The sequence below is a fragment of the Protopterus annectens genome, chromosome 8.part0 (genome assembly GCF_019279795.1).
Source record: "Protopterus annectens isolate FY-2018-M chromosome 8.part0, PAN1.0, whole genome shotgun sequence".
Taxonomy (NCBI): Eukaryota; Metazoa; Chordata; order Ceratodontiformes; family Protopteridae; genus Protopterus; species Protopterus annectens.
Window position 1 is genome coordinate 1246381313 of NC_056741.1, and position 26731 is coordinate 1246408043.

General features: G+C 39.2%; 1 protein-coding gene across 1 annotated transcript in view; it reads left to right on the top strand.

Annotated features, from left to right (window-relative positions):
* Positions 1-892: 892 nt before the first annotated feature.
* LOC122809334 (neural cell adhesion molecule 1-A-like) overlaps positions 893-26731 on the top strand; it is a 142355-nt gene continuing 116516 nt past the window's right edge. Inside the window, exon 1 of the mRNA XM_044080737.1 lies at positions 893-1059. Within this exon, the coding sequence (XP_043936672.1) occupies positions 1008-1059 (52 nt within the window). The 5' untranslated portion in view covers positions 893-1007. The remainder of the gene's footprint in view (positions 1060-26731) is intronic.

Consider the following 26731-nt stretch of genomic DNA (forward strand, 5'->3'; position numbering starts at 1 on the left):
TTTCTTCGGGAAAGGGAAGAAAAGTGGCTGTAATATATAGCGTTACTTCATGACTAGTGCAGTCCCTCCTCTTTTATCACAAAAATCTACAACTTTTATTCAGGACATAACAAAATTCTAGGCAAAGGGAATAGGGTTGCCACCTTTTCAAATGGCTAAAGTGGGACATTTATGGTACAAACATCAGATTTTACAGGCTGACACATACCCACGGCCAGTACAAAGGATAGAACTTAACCTTTTTGCCTAAATAAAAGCTTATTCTTGTAGCATTTTAGTTGCTTGTTCTGTTTCTTATAACAGGTATTTCAGATACAGAATAACTATTACATAAAATATAGGAAAACATTTTGTCGTAAAATCTCAGGACATTTGCCATTTTTACATTTTTTGTCAGGACACAACTGCCCAAAGAGGGACTGTCCCTGGCAAAGTGGGACAGTTGGTATCCCTAAAAGGGAAGGGCGGTGCACAGGTATGCATTACTGTTAACAGTAAATAGGTTTCTTGAGTAGTTACCACATATATTCCTCTCCTTTTCCGCTTTCTTGGGGAAACTTAATTCATTGCTCTTATTTGGGGGGAAAAATTGTAGCGTAAATAAATAAATAAATATATATATATATATATATATATATATATATATATATATATATATATATATAAACACACACACACTCTTGAGACAAAGCTGACAAGACTGCACATCAGAAGCTTTAGTTTATACTAAGGAGCCTTTTATACATCCGGCAATGTAGACTCAGGGAGGTCTGGCGCCTGGGGGGGTGGGGGGGGGGGGGCGGGATCATTTGTGAATGACATGACTTTAATAAACTTGTGAACGTGCCGAGATGATGGTGATAAGGGATTCGTAGATAGGGACTGCAAACTTATCCTAGTGGAGAAGAGGGTATTTAAGACCCAGACAGAGAACTATTAGCAGGAGTTCGGTTTACACAGGTTTTTGTGACAGGAGGAAGAAAATCATTGTGATCAGTGTGCGAAAGATGAGTCAAACAAGTATCATTATTTGGATGCTTCCACTAACGCTTATACTTGGTAGGTTAAAGTTTTATAAGAAAAAGTTTTTTTTTCTGCTTATTAGCTTATATTATTATTTCTGCATTTATTTACTGGTTCTGATGAGACACTTGCTCTTTACATATACAGTAAACGATATTGTGGGGTTAATAATCTTTCATCGTATTTATACTATTTGATAGTATAGCTCATAGATTGAAAATCGTAGTATACACACAAAAAATTATTATATAATCTCTCTGTGAATTTGTATAAATATGTGTGTGCGCGGTAATAACTTACAGGCAGAAAAACATAGCAAACGTATTGCTCTGCGATCTAATTAACATTTTCTCACTAAACAACAGGTGCTTTTAACTGGTATCACATATAGCCAGTAATGTGGATTTTATGGAAAATAGTGATGATTAAAAAACATGTTTTTATTTTGTATTGCTTTGTATTATGTTCCATTTGCTGAAGTCTGTAATAAACTGGTTCTATCCATGTCTTAAATTGTTTACAGCTGAATAATTTATAAAACTTGCCAATTCTGATTACAGCTACTGAGGCATTCTGCCTTTCAACAGTTGAAAAATTATTGTGTGGTGATCATTAAAATGTTTACATTCAGACTAGAATTATGCGAAATACACCACTAACACACAAGAGTGATGTGTTTGGACATGCATGTTGCAAAACTTTGTTGAGTTTGTGCACATTTAAACGGGAGCCGAACAAGGCAACACCGACTGACAATATCACAAACCAAGTTTGCTGAAAATCACTTCCAGTAAACTTTAATAAGATTTGTCCCCACTGCTGTGCCCAAGGGTATGGGTAGGCTTAACTCGGTGTGCTGAAATAAGTACCTTTGCGACAACGGCATGTTTAGCACTGTCTGTCTAAACGTGTGTCTGCGGTCTACAGCTATACAAAACCTACTTACCCGACAGGACTGCACCTCTAAAACATACCTTTTATAAGCCATGCCAGTTCAGGGTTGCCACCTTTTCAAATGCCCAAAGTGGGACATTTTTGGTACAAATGTCATATTTTGCAGGGCGAAGCATACCCGCGGCCAGTATCAAGGACAGAACTTCACTTTTTTGCCTAAATAAAAGCTTACCAGTGTATCATTTCATTGCTTATTCTGTTTCTTATAACATTTAGGTGTTTCAGATACAGAATAACTGTTTTATGCAACTATTACATAAAATATAGGAAATAATTTTGTTCTAAAATTTCAGGACATTTGCCATTTTTTCATTTTTGTTGCAGGGCACAACTGCCCAAAGAGGGGCTGTCCCTCCCAAAGTGGGACAGGTGGTAACCCTATGCCAGTTAAAAACAATCTGTCCCTTTCTGAAATTGGTAAGAGCAGTATTTTGAGGCCTGAGAACAGTTTTTAATTGACAGGTGGGTGGTAGCAGTAACCCACGTGATTGCAAGGGTCAAAATAATTGGACACGCTGGAGAATGCCTGGAATTCGAAGTTTTAGTGGTCCAACTAACTTTACATGGCAGTACAGAATGGAACATATGAGGAATGCTTGAGTAGAAAGAAGTTATACTTTAATATTAAACTGGAGTCAGGTCTATTCTGTTATCCCGAATCAATAATGCAATGATTTTTATCTTACCTCTCAACTGTCCAGATTTTCGCAAAATGTGCAAATATTCGCGTCGTATTTTTTGTCTGAGTGTTCCTCGTGCAGTTTGTGGTTTTCTGAATTTCTGTGGCAAATCAATGAGGATTTAATTCACTATATGACAGGCATTTAAGTTTCAGACTTCATACGATTCAGAAAATGCGTGGTAACAGAAGACCTTTCATTTTAGCAGATTGCTAAGTTTATAACAGCAATGTTTAAATTTTGTCTCTGTTTTTGAGGCTTTGCCCCCCATTATTTTTAGCTTTTCCCAGATTTTTTGTGCCACGAGGTTCAGCGCTATGTTTGAAGTATTGCCGTATTTAGTATAGTTTCATGTTTTAAACGTTTCCTTTATATATTTATTCTCTTGTCATGATGTACAAGGGTATGATTTGAGAAGTCATATAAGAAGTGATAAAACTGCATGTGTGTGTGTGTGTGTGTGTGTGTGTGTGTGTGTGTGTGTGTGTGTCTAGGCAGGTTGTCTGAGGTAACGGAAATACATGGGAATAATTGCACTTTTAAAATAGCTCTACACATTTAGCAGTAAAACCGCACCGTACGACAAGAACATCACACCATCCATCATACAACAGACAACCTGGAACAATTCTAAAGAGATGAACAGTGAAATCTCTCACTACATGTTGTTTTATTGTGTTTGTTTTATGCATATTCTTATGTATATATGCATATATTTAGTATTTGTTGACCAGGTAAGTGAACTCATCCCAAGAACATTATTAGCTGATGAACACTACACACATACTAGAAATATTTTGGCCAGGTGAAGACTGAAATATCTCACTGCACGCTAAGTTTTATTTATTTACTTATTTATGTGTTTGGTTTTATTGTCAAGGTAGTTTAACTCATCCATAGAACCTTATTAGATACAGCCAAGTTTGAGTGGCATAAGTCTTCTGACAATCTTAACAGTAACCTTTTTTAGATGGAAGTACATAATGAATTAACTTTCATTCAAACTTAATTTATGTAATTATTATCTAGTTTATTTTGCTTGTGTTTGTTAATTGGTTAAATCCCTATAGCATTTTTAGGAATAGACTGAGACATGGTGCAAAATTAAAAAAAAAAAAAACGTGACTTGCATGTATACATCAGCTATAAACATAAAAATTCTAGGTTACCCTTAGTTATAATTCCAGTGTTATTCATGTTCAGTACAGTAATGAAATACAGTTGCATAAATTCTGTTGATACTTACCAAGTGATAACTACATTGTAATACATCTTCTCTTGAACAAGCACAATGAAAATATTTAAAAGCAATGGAAAATGTCCTGAGTACATTCATGTTTGCTTGTGTCCTGTGTGAAATCCCACTCTAGGTTCCTTAAAGATCAACATTTTTAGTTAACTGATTTCAATTAGTCATTTCTTTAAGGTTGTATAATACTAATTAATGGGTTATGGTTTAAGTAGTTAGGTCCAGTTTTAAAGCCACTTATGCCATTTCTTGGAGGGTATACTAGGAGAAATCTTAGGTAGAGTGTCTAAATGAATATGCTTATTTGTTTATTTATTTTGCTTATGTCTTTGGTTGCTGCAATCCATTGGTGATGTTACATGTAGTCTTGTATAAAGTTTTGTTTTCAGTGGGTTACACTGCTTTTATGATTCTGTTTACATAATTGTTACAGTAGTTAGGAACAGAGAAATAAAAGCTAATAGTATTCATAATGCCCATGGCTTCACTATAATAGAGGAACAGAAATTCGGATACAGCTGTTGTTTGCCTTCAGTTTTACATATAAACAATTCATTACAGAAAGACTTATGGCATATCAAATCTTCTTCATCATTGGAGAACACTGGAATTAGGGAAGGGATATGTGCTGCGGTTAAAATTCCTAATACTGCACTCACTAGGTTCAGGAAGGGACTAAGGGTAGCCCAGTATCACAGTGGGCTGAAAGACAGGATGTCCATATCAGTTGAGATCAGTGATTTAGGTGCTTGAATGGTCTGCAATAATGAGTGTTTGGACTAATAGGTGTGAAAGGTATACTATAAGTATTAATAAGAATACATATTTAGAGCTGTTTATCAGTTACTGTTTTGCATATAAGGAAAGTGGAATACAAATTTTACATTGTAACAGAAAGTGTCTATGTTACAAACATAACCAGTGTATTGGTACCCTCTGATTAGACAGATCTTTATAAACAAAGTAGCAAAATTATTATAAAGGACGTGGATCTTGTCTGCTAACTGCAACCATGCACTATGCTTCTAGAATAAACCATTTTATAAGTGTAATAATATCTTTGGTAAGAAAGCTGTCAAGTCACAATGAATACCTTGCCTAGTATTCCCGTGGCCATGACTTACTGCTTTAACAGATGGGAAGTTCTTTTGTTATGCTGTAAGAAAACAAAAAACAAATACATACAGACCGTTTTTTTTTTTTCTTTTTTTTTGTGATGTTGCAATCAAAGAAGTATAGAATTGCCCTGGTTGCCATTGGAGATGTCACAGAAAACTATGGGTTCCTGTGAAATTCAACTTAATTAGCTCTATCTACAAAATGAAACTTTACAGTCACATGTACCAAATGTTTATGTAACTCACCAGTCCAAAATTTAATTAGATAGCACTATCTAACAATTTCCAGAAAAAGCATGCCTAAATTATAGAAGACAAAAACCTGTGCCAAATACCCACAATCAAGTTCTGCATATCAGAGTTCTGGTAAAGGCACCTTGGATGAAACACCTTGATATTTATTTTGTGCACCCAATTTTGAGTAAGTTTTGTTGGGAGTCTTGTTTTCCATCACTTTTGATATATTTTATATTCCAATTTGACCTTTTTTACCACCGCACAGTCTGCAGAAGTTTGCAATGTACCCACTAGCCCCATACAATGTCAGATGTAATTCCAGTTTTAATCCGCAGAGGGCATAAGAGGCACTTGATGTGTACACAATGGTAGTGTTACGGCTGACCATTACATGGAATTTAGCAGTCAGACACTTTTGCTGTTTTAACTGAAGGCTGTGTAGATTTAATAATAATAATAAAAAAAAAACAGCCCTTAACCACCATAGGCACAGTAAGTAGGCTGTCTACCTTATGGATTCGTTGTGAGGGTTCCCATTATTCTGCACATGCACTATGGACAGAGTTGAGAGCAAATATGGTATTATAATGTGTGTGTGTGTGTGTGTGTGTGTGTGTGTGTGTGTGTGTGTGTGTGTATGTATGTGTGTGTGTCAATGTTTAATTCTTGTGGTTTCTAAAAATCTGTACCTTTTCAAATACCCGTTTAAAGTCCTTGGCTGATGAGATCAACAATGTCAGTAACTCACTCCACTCCGCCCCCTTTTACAAGTAAATGTCTCATCACCAGGAATATATTGGCTACAAATCCAGTCAGTCTTTAGCCTTTCAACAAGCACTCCTGCTCTGTCCTGGAGGTCCCTGACCAGTACAGTTCATGTTTCTAACTCATGGGTTACACAGCGACAATGGTGATACACTGTGCTTTTTGTGTTAGCCAATAGTAGCATTGCATTTATTGTTAATGGCAGGTCTTTACAACTTCAACTTTTGCAGTGTTTTATATAACTGCACTCATCTTCTGGCACATGTCTGCACTTTACTGTCCCGTAACACTTGTCTGTTGGTAGATTTCCTTACTGTCTATCTGTTAGTGAGTGTTGGGAAGGTGGCCTAATGGTTAAGGTGTTTGCTTTACAAGTGCAAGGTTCGAGTCTCACAAGGGAAAATTGGCTACGTCTAAAATGGCTCACAAGGGCAGTTAGCTTAGTACTAAATTGGCTAGGTTTAAAATGGCTCACAAGGGCAGTTAGCTTAGTACTAATCTATGAACCTCTTCAGTTGAGAGTTAAAAATATGGTTTGTTAAGAAGAAAAGAGAACGTACCCTGTAATGTCATGGTTGGCATCTGGGTTTGGGGATGATTGCCTCTTTGCAACATGGACTTTAAACTTATCAATGTCTGACTAGAAATGTAGTACATGTACTGCTTTTATGCAGCTAAAGCATAATTCTAAGTCTTACTGACCTCTACCCATCCTTAATCGAATGTAGTACTGTACCTTTAGTTGCATTTGCTGTGCTGTGCTTTGCTTTGCTTGAACTAAGAAGACATATTATAAGTATTCTGGGGCATTCTTTCTCATCATAGCTTAAGGCTTTTCTTCTCTTCTAGACCAGTTCTACTCTACCTAACAGAAAAGTAACAAATGCTCTCAGTTACTGCATCTAAAGCAGCATATATCCCAGCCAACCATTATTTTTTTTAAATTTCATCATCCATTTTTTTCATTTACTGAACACATTCAATTTAAAAAGTATAGCTCAGACATATACTCACAGACTGCTTCAAATGCTGCCAAGGAAAATACCAATGTTTTTAAGAAGCACCCCCCCCCCCCTCCCTGCCAGCACACACACACATGCAGGCACATAGAATATTACAAGGGCTGCCAGTAAAAACACTCTGAAACAAAAATAAGGAACATTTTGAGCAAAGACTCTCTCTTTCTCTGTCTCATACACACAAGCACACATGAGTACACACACACACACACACACACACACACACACACACACACACACACACACACACACACACACACACACACACACACACCTTCAAATACTGCCAAGAAAAACACTGAAGCTTACTAAAAAAAACTCATAAAAATCAGTAATTTTTGCAGCGTAACAGTAAGGATTGAAGTCATGCTTTGCCAAGAAAACCACAAAGCAATCCTACAACAGGGTCCAGTGAAATTAAAGCACTTCCTTATAAAGAATCAACATGTGCATTCCTGATTTAGTCATGAAGACATCAGATTCATAAATGCCTACACTAAGCATACACTTCGTGTGAGTGAATGAACAGAGAACACAAGCATAACTCACATCTTCTTCCTAATTTTAGTTTTCATACTGATTTTATTGCAGCCTTAAATAGTGAGGGGGATTCATAAAGGTTACCAAAAAGCGTAAACTGCATGTACATTTAGTTTAATCTTTCTGTGTGACTAGAAGTTACAAAAAATGTGGTAGGGATGTTCTTGAGTACAGGTAATATTCATTGTTCACTAAGTGTAGGCATTAATGAATCTGGTATACCCTGCATTCTCAACATTGTCAAAAACCTTGTGAAAACAGCTAAATGTTCATCAACTGTTTCATTGATATATTTACTTATTTACTTATTTATTTATTTATTTGTTTATTTATTTATTAAGATATGTATGTAAAATTTGTTTAGTGGAGTGGAACACTGATCAAAAATTACCAATTTCAGTCTCAGCCTAGAAATTCAAAGAAAGTCAGAATTACATTTAGTGTGAGGTATCAAGATCATAATGGAAATACATATCTGGAAATACCATAATTAGGTACCAAATGTTTACAGTATATACAATTGTAATATATATTATTGACAATAAATTAAGACAAATCTCATTTATAAAATGAGATGTCTGTAATAATTACAGTTGTGTGTTCTCGAAATTTGAAAGATAGGACAGTTGACTGGAGTGAAGGATGGTAGAGTTTGTGAGTACATAGAAGGAGAAGTTATTGTAGATCCATATGCATGTGTATATACCTTTAAGAAGCTATCCAAGTGCTTGCACAATTGCATATATTAAGCACATGCAAGTCAGACTGCCATTTTCAGTTAGCTGTTGAGATGTGAACATATACGTATGTAAGCTCTGTTTGTTAGTTTGTTTGTATTGAAAGATACTGCTATCCATCCTGATCTGTTTCTGTATATTAAAACATCTAAACGAAACCCCAAGCCTTCTTGTTATTTGTGATAGAGACAAATGAGCGACATGGTGACAGAAGTGGCATATCTAAAAGGACATGAAATCAGAACTGGCACTTCTAAAAGGACATGGGCCAGAATGTGAACCAGAAGCAGAATCGAGAGCACACAGCTAATGTTGAGCAGTGAATCATTCCCATTATGTGCAAACTTTGCAAATCAGGTCAGAAATGAATTTCAGGTATTCAAACTTGCTCAGCACTATTCTCTTTTGTATAATATGAAATGAGGCATACAGAATGCTTTAAACTATATTTGCAAAAACCGATATGCATGATATTGATAAAATTATTTGAATTACTACAGAAAATGTTTGAAATCAAGTTCAAATTGCATAAAACAAATAAAATAAGGGCAAGTGACTGCATTTTCATAAAGCATATGTATTTTCATGATGAGCAAAGCTGTTTGAGTTTTCAGAAGTGTATAAAGTGTCCACATGTTTGCATAGTGTTGCAATAAAGTTATTTCACAAAGTACAGACAGTACAAGGCAGATTTCACAAAGTACAGCCATTGCAGGGCATATTTCAAAAGTTTGGCCATTAAAGAGCATATTTCGGAAAGTAAAACACTTTGAAGAGTTTATTGTACATTTGGATGTTGTGACAAGCTCACAGTACTGTTCATTCATATGTAATTACAAGGGACATATTTTTAGTATGTTTGTGTATACTTTGTGGGTATGACAGCCAGATTTTGAAAGCTCAGAGCACTTGTGTTTGACTGTAATATTGCTGAGAACTGGAAAGTGTTTGTGCAAGAGTTCAACATTTTCACACAAGCTGCATTTTCTGATAAAGATGATCATACAAAGGCATTTATTCTACTTAATGTAGCTGGGTCAGAAGCAATAGAAAGGGAACCTTCATTGCACCTGCTATTTATGCTGGAGAGGGAGAAAACCATCATTTTGTTGTACCGGCTGAATCAAGAGAGGATCCTGAGTGCTTGAAACGTAGATTTAGAGAAATGTGTAACCCTCAGACAAATGTTACTATGGAGAGGCACTTATTTTACACAAGGGATCAAAAGCTAGGTGAATCTTTTGCAGCATGTATAACTGACTTTATAAATAACACTAAAATGTTTAGATATGGTGACTTAAGGGATGAGTTGATAAAAGACAGACTTCTGTGTGGCATAAAGGATGATGCTGTAAGAAAGACTTTGCTTTGTGACAATGATTTAACTTTGAATAAGGTCATTGAGATTTGTGAGATATACGAGCTCACAGAAAAGCACACAAATATACTTACAAATGAGAGCAGCTTTAGAAGGCACAATGATAAAGCTTATGTTGATAGTATGCAGCACATGGTTACAAGAAACAGGTCCAAGCACATGGCTGTTACAGGATTTACCAGGGAAGCTTGCAAGGCTCCATAGAACTTTGTAGCACATTCCAGAAACCGGGCAGTCTCTGTGAAGCATAAGAGTGAGTCAGCAGTTACAAGGGTGGGAGTATGTGCTCACCAAATTTCATTACCAACTGTTGTAATTGTGGAGGTAATCGTGAATGTAAAAGGGAGAAATGTTCAGCTTTTGGTCAACAATGCCACAAATGCAATAAATGGAATAATTTCAAAAGATTTTGTAAATCGGAAGGCCCAAGCTCTTTCATTAATTTTATTAAAAGTGAACACTTTAAGAAACAAGTTGATCAGTTAGACACTGCCAACCCCAGTCTTTATGTCAATGGTGTGTCAGTGCTTCATGAAACAGGTCAATGCAGTAGATCTAAGGGCAAAAAATGAAGTATTTTGTACTACTCGGATAAATTACAAACCCATAGAGCTCAAAGCTGATACAGGTTCCAAGTGTAATGTCATGTCTGCAGAAACATTTGCTAGAGTGTGTAAAAGTGAAAGGCTCAATTTGGCAAGGAGTGCAAAACTTGTTACATATGGAGGTGAAGAAATTCAGACTGAACGCTCAGTAGTGCTTTTATGTTACTCAGCTGGGAGAAGCTACGACTTGTTATTTTATGTGGTCAAGAGGCATGTTCAGTCATTATTAGGGCTCAGAGACTCTGAGAATGGGACTACTTTTATTTAACAAGGAAGTCCACCATGTTAGCTTAAAAGACCACTACTCTAATTTTGCCCAATCTATTTTTTCTACTTATGCTGATCTTTTACAAGACAAACTAGGCAAACTTCCAGTTGTGTACTCCATGAAGTTAGACCCAGAGCTCAGTCCAGTGGTCAGGCCAGCACGTAAAGTTCCAATAGCCATGCATGACAGAGTTAAGGCCGAGTTAGACAAAATGGTACGACAATATGTGGTTTGTCCAGTTGAAACTCCAACTAAATGCATATCTTCCATGGTGGTAGCTCATAAGAAAAGTGCAGATGATATTAGAATATGTACTGACCCACAAGATTTGAACAAAGCTTTAAAAAGACCTAATGCGCACAGTCAAAGAAGTCACAGCCTTGATGCCAAATGCTACTATTTTTTCTGTCTTAGATGCAAAGAGTTCATTTTGTTAAATTCAGCTTGACAAGAAATCCTTATTGCTTACTACTTACAGTACTCCATTTGGCAGGCACAGATTTTTAAGAATGCCTTTTGGGATAAATTCTGCAAGTGAAGTCTTTCAACATGCAATGGAGCATTTTTTTTTCTGGGAATCCTTGTGCTGTAATAGTACACGACATACTGGTAGGCAGTTGTGATGAAGTGGAGCATAACAGAAACCTCAATAAAGTTCTAGAAAGGGCACATTAAGTGAATCTTAAGCTCAATCCACACAAATGCAATTTCAGGCTATGAGAAGTTTCTTATGTTGGTCACTTATTTACGAGTACATGGTGTGAAAACTGGTAGAGGATGGTGAAGGCTGCCAGCCTAGCCAAATATAATTTGATGCATAATTCTGGCATTTGTAAATACAAATGTAAAATAGAGACTTGTTTGTTAAATGAAAGACAAATTCTATAAAATGTTGAACTTCAAGATTGTAGCAACATTGCCATCTGCTGTAAGGAAAACTAAGTCAAGCATTTCACATCTGCTCTTTGAAATTAAAATTATGTCTTGCATGTTCTTTTGATCTCCAGAACTCGGAGTCATTATGTTTGGACTAGCACATTTTTTCTATTGTTTTAAGGCATAAAGTTATTGACCAGAATTTATTGCTTTAAGTGTAAAAGAATGTAAATGCAGTTTCTGTGTAGCCTGGGAACCAGGAAAGTGTCAAAATGATGTAATGTGTATACTGGGAAAACCTAAGTGTCAAATGATGTAATCTGGGAGGGCCCAGCAGAAATGCTTGTTAGTGATTTTAAAAATTATTGCTCAGAGAGAGACTGTAAGCATTTTGATATTGGATATCTAACTAAGCACTGCCTGTTGTCTTAAATAAGTTATCTTAGAAGTGTGTTTTCTTGTAGAAATAGCTAGGACTATAAAGATTAGACTAAGTATTTTTCTGTTATGTCAGAACTGTACTACTGAATTATTTTAAGTTTCTGTGTGATCTCTGAACTCTTGAATAGCACTGTGGTGTAGTCGTATTGTCTTGTGTTTTTAGTATTTGTTATTAAATATTTTAAAACCCTTTTCAACTCTGAACTCTTGAATAGCACTGTGGTGTAGTAGTATTGTCTTGTGTTTTTAGTATTTGTTATTAAATATTTTTAAACCCTTTTCAACTGTGGCTGGTTTATGTGGAGATAAATTAAGCTCTAGAGTACATTGCATGCTTATAAGTAATCCTGTAATAAGCCCTTCTAATAAGCCTTGAGTGCTTAAGTTACACTACTATTGGATATTAATACTGCATAGTAATAATTGGACACCCTTTTAAGGGCCTTTGGGTAGCTGATAATTAATAGCTGGTGTTGGCAGGAATTACTACCGTATAGTCTGGGTATAGGGGCACAGCTGGAAAATATGTGTCAGCCTTTCCCAGGAGTGTCTGTGAAGTTGTATAAATACTTATCCCAAAATGTGCATGTGTGTCAGCTGCTTGGGAAGGGACACAAAGCACTGGTTGGACAGACAGGGTACTGGAGGTTTTAGCTTGCCAGCTAGGCTGAGATCTGGACCTTATAGCTGTGCCAGTGGGGAGTCTTATTGGGGACCTGGGGAGCAAGGGAGTGACCAGCCCCAGACTGACTTGTGATCTCTGTGTGCTCTTAAGGGAAATTGCACTTTACTGTGTATATTTGGTATCCTTTCCTCTCATGTGAGATGCCCTCTCTGGTGTTATTGGTGAGGATTGAGGCTCCTTATTTGCTGGACTAGGGCATGGGCATCACATGTGGTTTGCAGTGGTTGGGATATCCACATCACATATTAAGTAATTGTCAAATACTAACTGGCTTGCAGTGGTGTGGGTAGAGTGAATCCTTTAGCTTATGTACAGTAATCTCTGAAGGTGTTTTGTACTCTAAATCAGCCACCCAATGAAAACTCAGAGTTCAGAATGCAATTGTTTTATTTCTTTTGTTAGCTTAGTTAGTCAGGGTCAGCAGGCAGCATGTCAGCAGTGGAGTATGGAAAGCTGACAAGGAGCCAGCTGATGGAGGTATGCCAGGCTAGGGGACTGGTGCATGGAAACCTGACTAAGGCAGACCTGATTGCAGCCTTGGTTACAGCTGCATCAGAAAACTGCATCCAGGAGGACAATCAGACTGGCAGTGGAGATAAAATATCCTCAGAGAATGGGACAGCTCAACCTTTCTGTGAAGGACAATCAGACTGGCAGTGGAGATACAATATCCTCAGAGAATGGACAGCTCAGCCTTTCTGCAGTTGACTTAAAAATCCAACTGGAACTAAAGAGGCTTGAGTTGGAGGCCAGGCATTTGGAGATAGAAGCCGAATTAAAGGAGCGTCAGAGGAGGCATGAGAAAGAAATGCTGACTCTTCACCAGAGTCTTGGGAGGCAATGGGGAAGGGAGTAACTGGACCCCAGAAGCACAACAGGTCAGTAAATGTCTTCAGCAATTTAAAGAGGGGGATAATTCTGATAGTTTCATTCATATGTTTAAGAGGATATGCAAACAGTATAGTGTTGACCAAAGGCTCAGGGTATGGTCCTGACCCCCTTACTCCATGGTAAAACTGTAAATGCATTGGCTAAAATGCCTGACTCTATATGTTTTGATTATACTGCTGTAAAGAAATGTTGTTTAGAATGTTTTAAGCTAACACCTGAAATGTATACGGAAAAGTTTTGTGAGCCTAGATGCAAGGCAGATGAAAGTGTGTGTGAATATGTTGCTGAACTGAGTACTTATTTTCATAGCTGTGTGAGTGGATGTCAGATCACCACTTTTGAAGGGCTGGCAGACCTTTGGGTGAGGGAACAAGCCCTTATCACTTTGCCTGAGAATAAGGATCTGGTTAGCTGATAGACAATGTGCTACTTCAGATGAACTGGGGGAAAAGGAAGACCTTTACCTGGCAAGCAGGGCAACCCTGCACAGGAAGGGGACCCCCAGTACTGCTCATGGGTCTAAATGAATCAATGGTGGGCAGCACAGACTGCCACAACAGAATCTGCCAGTAGCAGGGGAAGACACTAGTCCAGGTACACATCCAAGATCTAGGATTAAATGTTTTGAATGCAACCAGTGGAGCCATTTGGCATACATGTGTCCATGGAGGCAAGGTGGGAAACCAAAGGTGAGGGAGCCAGTAAGTGGGAAAGACAAAATGCCAATAGTAGGTTGTCTTGAGACAACAGGGGTACTAAACTACCATCCTGCAGATGTCCTGAGTGGAAAGGATTTGGATAAGGCAGTACCATGTAATTATGCAGTTGCACGAGGTCAGGCTAGGAGACAAGCATGTGGGTCTGGTAGCCTGGGGGAGACCAAGACAGAATGCATGCTTGCAGCCAGGACTGGTGAGGTGGTTACTTCAGGGAGGAAGCTACTCTGTAGTAGTGAGACTGAAGGTGAGCAACAGCTGCTTGTGGGTACTGATGTTCCCTTAGACAGAGTGACTGCAAAGGTAGAGGTGAGTAGTAGTACCCAGGCTGACAGTGAGGCACCACTGTCAGAGGATGCCAGACTTCCTGTGGAAGGGGAGCTGGGAAGGGTTACAAGGAGAGAGTTGAGACAGGCTCAGCTCTCAGACCCTACATTGCAAGGCCTGAGGCAGGTAGCTATGGAGGCACCTGATTCTCAAGGAAAGGGGAAATTTGTATACTGGGACAATGGGTTACTATACAGAGAGTGGACCCCTGAGGGAGTGCTAAAAGGTGAAAGAGTACAGCAGTTGGTAGTGCCTAGAGACTACCATCTGGCGCTTCTAGCCATAGCCCATGATATTCCCTTTGCAGGTCATATGGGCATAAAACATACAAAGAGGCATATTATGCAGAACTTCTATTGGCCTGGAATTTCCAGAGATGCAACAGAGTACTGCAGGACCTGTGAGCAGTGCCAAAAGGTAGGCAAGGCAGGCAACAAGGTGAGAGCTCCTTTGATGCCTTCGCCTGTGATTGAGGAGCCATTTCAGAGGCTAGCTATGGATATTCTGGGTCCTCTGAGTACCCCAAGGTCCACAGGGAAAAAATATATCCTAGTGATAGTAGATTATGCTACATGATACCCTGAGGCAGTAGCTTTGTCTCCATTGAGGCAGAGAACGTGGTAAATGCTTTGTTAGAGATTTTCAGCAGGGTGGGTTTCCCAAAAGAAATACTGTCTGTTAGAGGTGCCGATTTCATGTCAGACCTGCTGACTTGTGTGTGGAAGTCCTGTGGGGTGAAGCACATAAAAGCCACCCCCTACCATCCCCAGACTAATGGTCTTGTTGAGAGGTTAAACTCTACAATAAAGTCCATACCACAGGCATTTGCAGAGCAGTTTATGTGGGAGTGGAACAAATATTTGCCTCATCTGTCTTTGCTTACAGAGAGGTTCCCCAGAAATCCTCAGTTTTTTCACACTTTGAGTTGCTGTATGGGCATAGGGTGAGGGGACCTCTAGATTTAATTTGAGATTAGTAGGAAGGTGAGTGCGTGTCTCACAATGAGTCTGTTGTGGCATACGTCCTAAACCTCAGGACAAGACTCAGGGAACTCATGGGCTTGGCACAGGAGAACCTGGTAGAAGCTCAACAACAGAAAAAGGTGTGGTATGACAGGAATGCTCGAGCTAGAGAGTATGCTGTCGGGCAGCAGGTAATGGTTCTCATTCCTGTTAGACACAACAAACTGCAAGCAGCTTGGGAGGGACCCTACAAGGTGGTAAGAAAGGTAAATGATGTTAACTACATGATGGAACTGCTAGGCAGATGGCAAGGACACAAATTATACCATGTTAACATGATGAAACCTTACCATGATAGGGAGGCCCTTGTGCTGAGCAATTGCAGTGGATTGTAGGAGGAGTCTGAGGGAGGTCTGGGGACTGATCTCCTCCGTGAGACTCGGGCTGACACCTCAGTGGAAGGGGTAGCAATGTCCCAGCAGCTATCTCCTACCCAGGTTCGAGAAATCTGAGCAGTGTTGCAGGAATTTTGGGACAAGTTCACTGGGAAACCAGGGTGCACCCACCTGGTGCAGCACCAGGTGGATACAGGACCCCAAAGGCCTATTAGGCAGGCCCTTTACAGGGTGCCTGAGGTTGTCAGACAGACTCTGAGGGAAAAGGTACAGGAGATGTTGGAACTAGGGGTTATTCAAGAGTTCAACAGTCACTTGGCCTCCCCAGTGGTGCTGGTGCCAAAGAAGGATGACAGCACCAGGTTCTGTGTGGATTACAGGAAATTAAATAGTCACACAGAGTCGGATGCTTACCCCATGCTTAGGACAGATGAGGTCCTAGAGCAGCTGGGTGGAGCTAAGTATCTTACAAACATTGATCTTACCAAGGGTTACTGGCAGGTGCCCTTGACTCCCAGTGCTAAAGAGAAGTCAGCCTTTGTGACTCCTTTTGGCTTGTATGAGTTCACAAAGATGCCCTTTGGGATGAATAATGCCCCAGCTACTTTCCAGAGGCTGGTAGATAATATTCTACTATGAGCAGGAGGGTTTACCCTTGCTTACCTAGATGATATTGCCATCTACAGCCATTCCTGGCCAGAGCACCTTCAGCATGTCAGGGAGGTGCTGGGCAGACTACAGAGGGCAGGGTTGACCATTAAGCAGGACAAATGCCAAGTGGGTATGGCAGAGGTCTCCTACCTAGGACATAGAGTGGGGAGTGGTAAGATAAGGCCAGAACCTGCCAATGTGGAAGCTATTCTGGCATGTCCTGCATCTGTTAATAAAAAGCAGGTGAGGGCTTTTTTAGGGACAGCAGGGTACTACAGAAAGTTCATCCCCAGTTATAGTACTATAGCTTCTCCCATCACAGACCTGACAAGGAAGAACATGCCAGATAAGGTAGTGTGGACCCCAGCATGTTAGCAGGCATTCTAGAGGCTTAAAGAAGCTTTGGGAGGACCCCCTGTGTTAGCCAGTCCAGAGTACAGCAAAGGATTTGTTGTGCAAGTGGATGCTTTGAACCATGGGTCGGGGGCTGTACTTAGCCAGATTTCTTCAGAGGGGGAAGAGCACCTCAGTTATCTCAGTTGTATGCTCCAACCCAGGGAAGAATGCTATGCAACTGTATAAAAGGAATGTCTAGCCATAGTGTGAGCACTGAAGAAACTTCAGCCTTAACTGTTTGGAAGGAAGTTCACTGTTAAGACAGATCAAAATCTTCTAACATGGTTAAACAAAGCCAGTCAACAAAATGCCAAGTTGCTAAGATGGAGCCTGAGGTTGCAAACATATGATATGTCAGTGTAACACCGCAATGGAATTAGCAATGCCAATGCAGATGGGCTCTCAGGACAGGGAATGGGGTGAGGTACACTCAGATAGACCTAACCCTCTGAAGCTGTCACTTGAAAAACTAGGTTGAGTTCTCCAGGGGAGAGAGAGATATGAAGACTGGTAGAGGAGGGCAAAGGCTGCCAGCCTAGCCAAATAGAATTTGATACATAATTTAGGTATTTGTAAATACAAATGTAAAATTCAGGCTTGTTTCTTAAATGAAAGAAAAATACTGTAAAATGTTGAACTTCAAGATTGCAGCAACATTGCCATCTGCTGTAAGGAAAACTAAGTCAAGCATTTCACATCTGTTCTTTGAAATTAAAATTATGTCTTGTATGTTCTTCTGCTCTCTAGAGCTCGGAGTCATTATGTCTGGACTAGCACATTCTTTCTATTGTTTTAAGGCTAATGTCAATGACCAGAATTTACATATGGAATGTCCTTTATTGCTTTAAGTGTAAAATAATGTAAATGCAGTTTCTGAGTGGCCTGGAAACCAGGAAAGTGTCAAAATGATGTAATGTGTATAGAGAGAAAAACCTAAGTGTCAAATGATGTAATCTGCGAGGGCCCAGCAGAAATGTTTGTTAGTGATTTTAAAAGCTATTGCTCGGAGAGAGAGACTGTAAGCATTTTGGTCTTGGACATCTAACTCAGCACTGCCTGTTGTTTTAAGTAAGTTATCTTAGAAGTGTGTTTTCTTGTAGGAATACCTAGGACTATAGGGATTAGACTACGTGTTTTTCTGTTATGTCAGAACTGTACTACTGAATTATTTTAAGTTTCTGTGTAATCTCTGAACTCTTGAATAGCACTGTGGTGTACTAGTATTGTCTTGTGTTTTTATTATTTATTATTAAATATTTTTAAACCCTTTTTAACCGTGGCTGGTTTATGTGGAGATAAATTAAGCACTAGAGTACATTGCATGCTTATAAGTGATCATGTAATAAGCCCTTCCAATAAGCCTTGATTGCTTAAGTTGCACTACTACTGGATATTAATATTGCACAGTAATAATTGGACACCCTTTTAAGGGCCTTTGGGTAGCTGATCATTATTAGATGGTGGTGGCAGGAATTGCTACCGCATAGTCTGTGTATAGGGGCACAGCTGGAGAATCTGTGTCAGCCTTTCCCAGGAGAGTCTGTGAAGTTGTATAAATACTTATCTCAAAGTGTGTGTGTCAGCTACTTGGGCAGGGACACAAAGCCCTGGTTTGACAGAGAGGGTACTGGAGGTTTTAGCTTGCCAGCTAGGTTGAGATCTGGACCCTATAGCTGTGCCAGTGGGGAGTCTTTTGGTTGACCTGGGGAGCAAGGGAGCGACCAGCCCCAGACTGACTGTGATCTCTGTGTGCTCTTAAGGGGAGGTTGCACTTTACTGTGTGTATTTGCTATTCTTTCCTCTCATATGAGATGCCCTCTCTGGTGTTACCGGTGAGGATTGAGGCTCCTAGATTGCTGGGCCAAAGCACAGGAATCACACATGGCTATGATTAGACCCTTTAACTCATTACAGCTGAGTGCTCCTCCAGATGTCTTCTCCAGTTACCTCCTACTGCTCCTCTAGGCATCAAATATTAATTGTTCATATTCGCATTAATAATTCCAAAACCATGTTACATACAAGGTACCAGGATATTTTGTCTTGAAGCATATGTGAATGCAAACACAACTGTATTGATATTTGACCTCTCTCATTGAGTATTTTCTAGAACTGTAAGGTGATAACTTCATTTTTTAAAGGCTTAAGCCACACACACTGGGAGTTAAAGGCACACACTCAAAAGAGCTGTCCCGGAGAGAATGAGTTAAAGCAAACAGCCATTCTCAGAATGCCAGCTCCAGACAATGTTCAAGCCCTGCAACGTTTTTTTTGATATGGTCAACTACCTACGCCAACTTTCATCACCACTCAGAGAGCTGACATGTAAAGATGTAGCTTGGTCCTGGTTAGAGCAACACCAGACAGCATTTGATGTCCTGAAACAAAGAATTGCTAGCCCTCCAACACTCAGATACGATGATGTTCATAAGCTGGTGATGCTTTCCTGTGATGCTTTGAAATTTGTTCTTGGTGCAGTCATTCTACAAGAGGATCAACCTGTTGCCTATGCATTGAGAACTCTTACCCAAGGTGAACAGCAATACACCCAGGTTGAGAAAGAACCTTTGGCAATTGTGTTTGCATGTTCCAAGTTCCATGATGGCAGACCTATCCAGATCGAAGTAGATTACCAACCATTAGTCATAATGCCAGTGCCTTCAGCTCCAGCCTGACTGCAACATATGGTGCTGAGATTGCAAAAATACAATCTCAATCTTGTCCACAAGAAAGACAAATGTCTTTATCTTGCTGATACATTGTCCAGATTACCCATAAATACCACTGAATAGACTGAAAATTCAGATTCTCACTCGGCTGATGATTTTGAAGTCATGGAACTGCATAATATTTCTTCCACACATCTTGATGAGATGAAAGATCACACAACTACAGATCCAGTTTTACAAAGGCTCATCCATTTTATCAACGAGGATGGCCATCAAAGCAATCTAGTTTTCCTAAAGTAATCTAGTTTTCTTACTCTAATCTGTGCATAAACTGGCTGCTAATAAGCAAGCAATGTGAAAACACACCCCCAACCTTAATAAACTTTGCTGTCTCTTCTCTCCTTCACTTTACAAATAGAGTTTGTATTACTACTTGCCCCCTCTGAGGCCTTCAGTCATGGTTTTCCACTGCTTGCCTCTCTGGTTTGGTTAGTTTATTTGCATTGCACCTGCTTCACACCCTTTTTGCTACTCCCACACCCAGTACTAACTCTGTATTAGATTCCTGCTGTTGCCATCTTTAAATTACTAGTCTCCCATCAGGACACAAGTGCTCATCAGCAGTTGAATTCTGCTCTCTGGTAAGCCATTGAACCTCAGGAATTTCTTGGTGGTGTTTGATGTTTTTAGCTTATTTTTTGGTCACTAGTTAAAGAGCTATTAGTGGCCAATAAAATATTCTTTACCTCCCCAAGTGTGTACTATTAATCTGCAGTATAAAACTAGAGAAATAAAATATAATATCTGCAGTATAAAACTTGAGAAATAAAATATAACATTTTACAATTACTTACCTTGCATACACAGAAATCAGATACCTCATGGTTTGCTTTGGCCCCGCTTTGCTCGCTCTCGTTGTACTCGGGATTGCTCAATGCCCTACCCTACCTCCAAATTCCAACCACCCCCAAGGGTGCTAAATTTCTAGCACTAAAAACCACACCCCCTCCACTATAACTTATCAAAGATAACCTCTAGATCGAACCACCCCCCTACCTGCCACTAATCTTCCACGTCTTTTTAATTTACCCCTGCTCCAGATACAGTTCCAACATGATGCCCAAGCCAGGCGCTATGTTATCCCTCAAAATGCTGCTACTATTTTTGCTGTTACCTCTGTTACTCATTCCATATCTTCTCAGCACCTATGAAAATCAGCCCAACCTAGGTTTCCACTACCCAAACTCCTAAACTATCACTATATCAATATCAAACAATACTGACCACTTCATAATTCCCCACATACCTGATGCCATCATTCCTAAAAATCTACCACCCAATTAGACCTAGGTATTTCAGCTCCAAAACTAAACATTACCAAAAATTTATAAATAAAATTATGACACTCATTGTTAGCTTACATTACAGCTTGACAATGGATGGAGACATTCACCCAAACCCTGGCCCATCCCCAGCTGCTGATTCCAGTTCCCAAACTAATATTCCACCTAGCATAACACTGACTAATAGGCCACCTAATTCTCTCCTGACCTGCGAACTAAATATCAGAAACATAAACAATAACGTCCATAATCTGCATGCCCTCTTAGCAGTTTACTCACCCGATGTATTATGTCTTACGGAGACCTGGCTAAAACCGGTAACTAATGACCATGAGATAATACCACCAGGGTACAACATACTTAGATTAGATCGTACTACTAGGAAGGGTGGTAGGGTAGCTGTACTCTATAAAAATACACTAGCTGTTACTACGGTCTCCCTACAACCACCCCACTTTAATAATGCAGAAATTCTTATTACCAAACTACAGATTAACAATAACAAATGCATAAACATTGTCTGCATTTACATTCCCCCAGGTAATAATACAAACACCCTAGAGGACATCCTCCACTGGTTATCCAGTACTTACCCTAAGAAACTATGGTACTTGTAGATTTTAACATTGATTGGAACATCTCTTTCTTGGAATCTCCTACAACTCATGTCAATCTATACAATTTTACGCAACCCATATCCTCCCCACCAGGATAGGCAAACCCAATAACAAGGACAGTATCCTAGGTTGGATACTCATTAATAGCCAGCCCTATATGTACAAGTCAGGGACCCTCCCAGATGACCTAAGTGACCACTTACTTATGTACATTATCAAGCACAAGATGGACAACCCCCAACCGACCACCTTTAAAACTGTCAGAAATAATAAGAACTTCAACTCCACCAATTTTCAAAATTAACTTAAAGTTTGCAGTTGGTCAATCCTAAAGTAGCTTTCACTGGACGATGTCATATTCCTTCTTATTCTTGATTCTCACTCACTCCATTAGAATCAAAACAAAAACTGCCCCATGGCTCTCAAAAAAGACCAAATCTAAAATGATAGCCAGAAATAAGGCATGGGACAAATGGCATGCCTCAAAAGACCCACTAGATCAACTCCAATACCAACAGCTAAGGAATCACAGAAAAAATCTATTATACTAGACAAAAAAAACTTATATTACCATCTTCAACAAAAACATCACAACAAATCTCAAAGGTTTGGGGCAGGAATAAACAAACTTCTTCACCCAGGGCAGCCCTCCATGTCTACCCCATCAGCTTCCAATCATGAATCCTCAGAGGATATTGCAAACACCTTCAATAGTTTCTTCACAGAGACTATCCAATCTCTAGCCAGCCAACTGGCACCCAGCTGCTCCAACCCAAATTCTGCCACAGCCAATATCCCTCTCACCTTTAGCTTTCAGTCTGTTTCTACATCACTTAGTAGCTCTCTAATTAAGAAACTAAAATCCAACTACTCTAGCAGCTGATCTCCTCCCACCAGAGTATCTGCAAAAAGCAGCAGATGCCATATTATACCCCATCTCCATCATAATCTACAGAACCTTATCTGAAGCCACCATCCACTCCATTTGGAAACTATCTCATGTAATACCACTCCATAAAGGAGGCAACTCCTTCGAACTGTCAAACTTTAGACCCATAGCTATTCTGTCACCATTGGCTAAAATTATGGAGAGGTGTGTCCATAAACAACTTATGCATTATCTTACCCAGAATAAGCTGTTGGCTAATTCTCAGCATGGTTTTAGGCCACACCACAGTACCACCTCAGCCCTCATATCCTCTCTAACACCATAAACCTTAACTAAAATAATAGCACGCTTTTCTCAGCTCTCTTTTTAGATCTCTCCAAGGCCTTCGATATGGTCAACCACCAAATACTCATGCACACCCTTAAGGCATTCTCACTAAATAACCATGCACTTCAATGGTTCCATTCTTACCTATGTGGTAGACAACAAGCCATCTTATGGCAGGAAAAACTATTAACCTGTCTACCCATCACCCTAGGTGTCCCCCAGGGCTCCATACTAGGACCCCTTCCTTTCTCTCTTTATTAATGACCTTCCCACTGTCATCCCAAATGCTACGTGTATCCAATATGTGGATGACTCCACCTTGATTTGTTCAGCCACCTCCCTGACAGATCTAATGACATCAACCCAGAATACTTTCAATATAGTTGAAAACTGGCTCTCTAACCATCAGCTGATATTAAACCCTAACAAAACAAAGTTGCTTCTTTTCTCCCCCACTTGTATGTCTTCCTCACTACTCTTTACCATAAAATCTAATAATGGTACCATTATCTCCACAGATGCACAAACCAAACTCTTAGGCATCACAGTATACAACACCCTCAAATTTGATATCCATGTCAATCAAACTATTAAAACCATTAACAAAAATCTTGTCTCCCTCTATAAGATGAAACCTTTCCTGAATCCATTTGCTAGGACTGCTATTGCTCATTCCCATCTACTCTCCACACTTCTATGCCTCCCCTCTGCTCACTAATTTGAACAAATCTGCTTTTAGCAAACTCTCCAGCTGTTATAACCATATTGCTAGATTTGTAAAAGGCATAGCCTATAGGACCCACCACTGTCACAATCTAAATCTTCTGGGGTGGCTAAAATGGCCTAGCCTACTTCAGTACAACTAGCTTATAATTGCCTATAACATTCTCAACCACCCTGATAATACACCTGCACTTAAAAATATCAGCAAGCCTTATCGCAACCTGAGGTCACTTCACTCTTCTAATAAATTACTGATACAAACATCCAAAATCAACAACTTTGCTGGGGACTGTCTGCTTGCTAACTCTGTTGGCACAACTTGGAACTCTCTTTCTGCTGATCTTACTCTTGAATCTTCTCTTACTCAGTTCAAAAAAAGTCTCAAGCTATACTTTAAAACTCACTGGCTATGTCCTTGTTCAAAACCTGAGTAGATCCTCCTCTATAGTCTGTAATTATGTTACATTGCCTAGTCAATTTGTCAACACTGTTTTAAAAATGTATGATTCTATCACCTGCTTGCTCAACTGGAGCCTGTAAACTACGTGTAACTTTTACTCATTTTGTGATTTTTACTGTATGTTCTACCTTGGATCTTTTCTCACTGGGCCTCCACTGAAAATGGACATATATCCAGTCAGACTATCATGGTCAACAAATGTAAAATAAATAAATAAAAAAGTGCATCCTTATTTTCCATACAGAGATGAGATTTTGGCCGACAGAGGTATCATTATGAAAGGTCCAAAAGTTATTGTTCCAAAGTCTTTGCAACCTTAGTACATTGATATTTTGCGTCCTGGTCACCGAGGAACTGAATCTACCAAAGCAAGGGCAAAAGAAGTAGTATTTTGGTCTTGTAAGTCACAAGATATTGAGAGATCACTTTTATCTTGCTCTGTGTATAATAGCACAAAGCCACTTCAACAAAAAGAACCACTTCACTTTAACCAAATTCCGAAGCTACCTTGGTCAACAGTAGCCACAGACATCTTTGAGTGGAATGGTCAACATAATTTGGTGTTAGTAGACTTTTACTCCAATTGGTTTAAGATTGACTTACTTCCCAACCTAGCATGTAGTAGTGTCATTACTAAGATCAAGTGTCATTTTGCAACTCATGGATCCCCACATAAAGTTATTTCTGACAATGGCATGCAGTTTATAAGCCAACAGTTCAAAAGATTTGCTGAAGAATGGGACTTTACTCATGTCACTGGTAGTCCAGAGTACTTGCAGTCGAATGGCTTAGCAGAACTTGCAGTTCAAAGTGCAAAAGAGTTACTCGAAATGTCATACTGAGACAATAGTGATGTTCTTCTGAATCTCTTAAATCTCAGAAATGTTCCTTGTGACAAATATCTTGGATCATCTCCTTAGAGACTTATTTAAAGACAAACCAGAATCACATTAACAATCAGTAATCAATTGTTGGTTCCATGTGTCAAGAACAACAGGTCAGTGAAAGCCAATCTGTTGAAGAAACACCCAGCCCAGAAATCCTACTATGATAAGACCAGCAGACCACTCAATCCATTACGAAAAGGAGAGGTGGTAAGCATGCAGATGTCCAAAGGTTTTGATCAGATTGGTGTCATAAAGAATATTGGTCCGGAGCCAAGATCATACTTTGTAGAATCAGAAGGAGGAATCTTCAGCGGAATCAGAAAAGTTTGAGACCGGTGTCCGAGTCTACACCACAGCAAATAGCCTGTGAGAAAGACTCTTTATCTCAGAGTGAGTTATCAGGTGTTCCAATTCGAGAGCAAGTTCCAAAGGACATTCCTGTTCCTGTTACGAATGCTGAGACTCCAGACCCGAGCTGTTCACCACAGACTGTCCCTGTTGCTGAATATAGTCCTAACAATTATGTTGCAAGATATGGTCAAATCACTAAACCTTGCAGAAGATATGAAGCAACTTGGACATGAACAGTGTATTTTGTTTTCAATGTATATAGTAATGCATGTCTGGCAACATCATTGTTTTGCATAAAAGGCAATCTTTTTAAGAGGGAGAATGTAGATCCATATGCATGTATATATGCCTTTAAGAAGCTGTCCAAGGGCTTGCACAAGTGCATAAATACTGAGCATGTGCAAGTCAGACTGCCATTTTATAGTTAGCTGTTGAGATGTGAACATGTATCTATGTATGTATGTAAACTCTGTTTGTTAGTTTGTTCATATTTAAAGATGCTGCTATCCATCCTGATGTGTTTCTGTATATTAAAGCATCTAAATGAAACCCCAAACATTTTTATTATTTGTGATAAAGATGAACAGGCAAGAGTTATGTTAAGCAAACCATGATATAAGTGAGAAGTGTAGATTGGTGCAACAGAATGTGCCATATGAGGAGCAGTAAGGGTGCTACTCATAGGAGAAAGAGAGAGTGATGTAGCCCAGTTTGGCTTGCATGTATACTTTTATAGCTTATGACTGTATGTATATCTCAGCTTAGCTGATTGTAAGGGGAAGGTTGACTAATTAGGTAATCTGCTAGGGGAGAGAAGGTCTGGTTGATGAGAAGTTTGAATAATTGGGATACTAGGAGAAGGTCAAACATTGTTGAATTTGGTGCCTGCTAATTATATATACCAATGCTGAGGTCACACAACAGTGGATAAGCTCAAATTTCCCAATCCCCACTGCACTATGATCCCACACAGAAAAAAATGCCAATATGTTCAATAATCTGATTTTTGATCAGCTATACCAGCGTTTTTTCCACATTCAACAAGCTGATTTTTCTACAAGTTGTATATAATCTATATATATATATATATATATATATATATATATATATATATATATATATATATATATCTGTGTGTGTGTGTGTGTGTGTATGTGTGTGTGTGTGTGTGTGTGTGTGTGTGTGTGTGTGTGTGTGTGTGTGTGTGTGTGTGTGTTTGTGTATGTATGTATGTACATGCACACACACACACACACATATATCTATATCTATATATCTATATCTATATCTATAAATGTGTGTGCATGTGTGTGCATGTTTGTGCATGTATGTACACGCACACACACACATTTATAGATATAGATATAGATGTACACATGTATGTGTATATACAGTACATATATATAATTATTATATATATATATATATATATATATATATATATGGATTCCATACACTTGGTTGAATTTCATTTAGTCAAAAATGATGCCAGGCATTGCACTTCACTGAAAGCTCACTTGACTGAAAGCTCACTTGGTCGAAGTTCATTTGG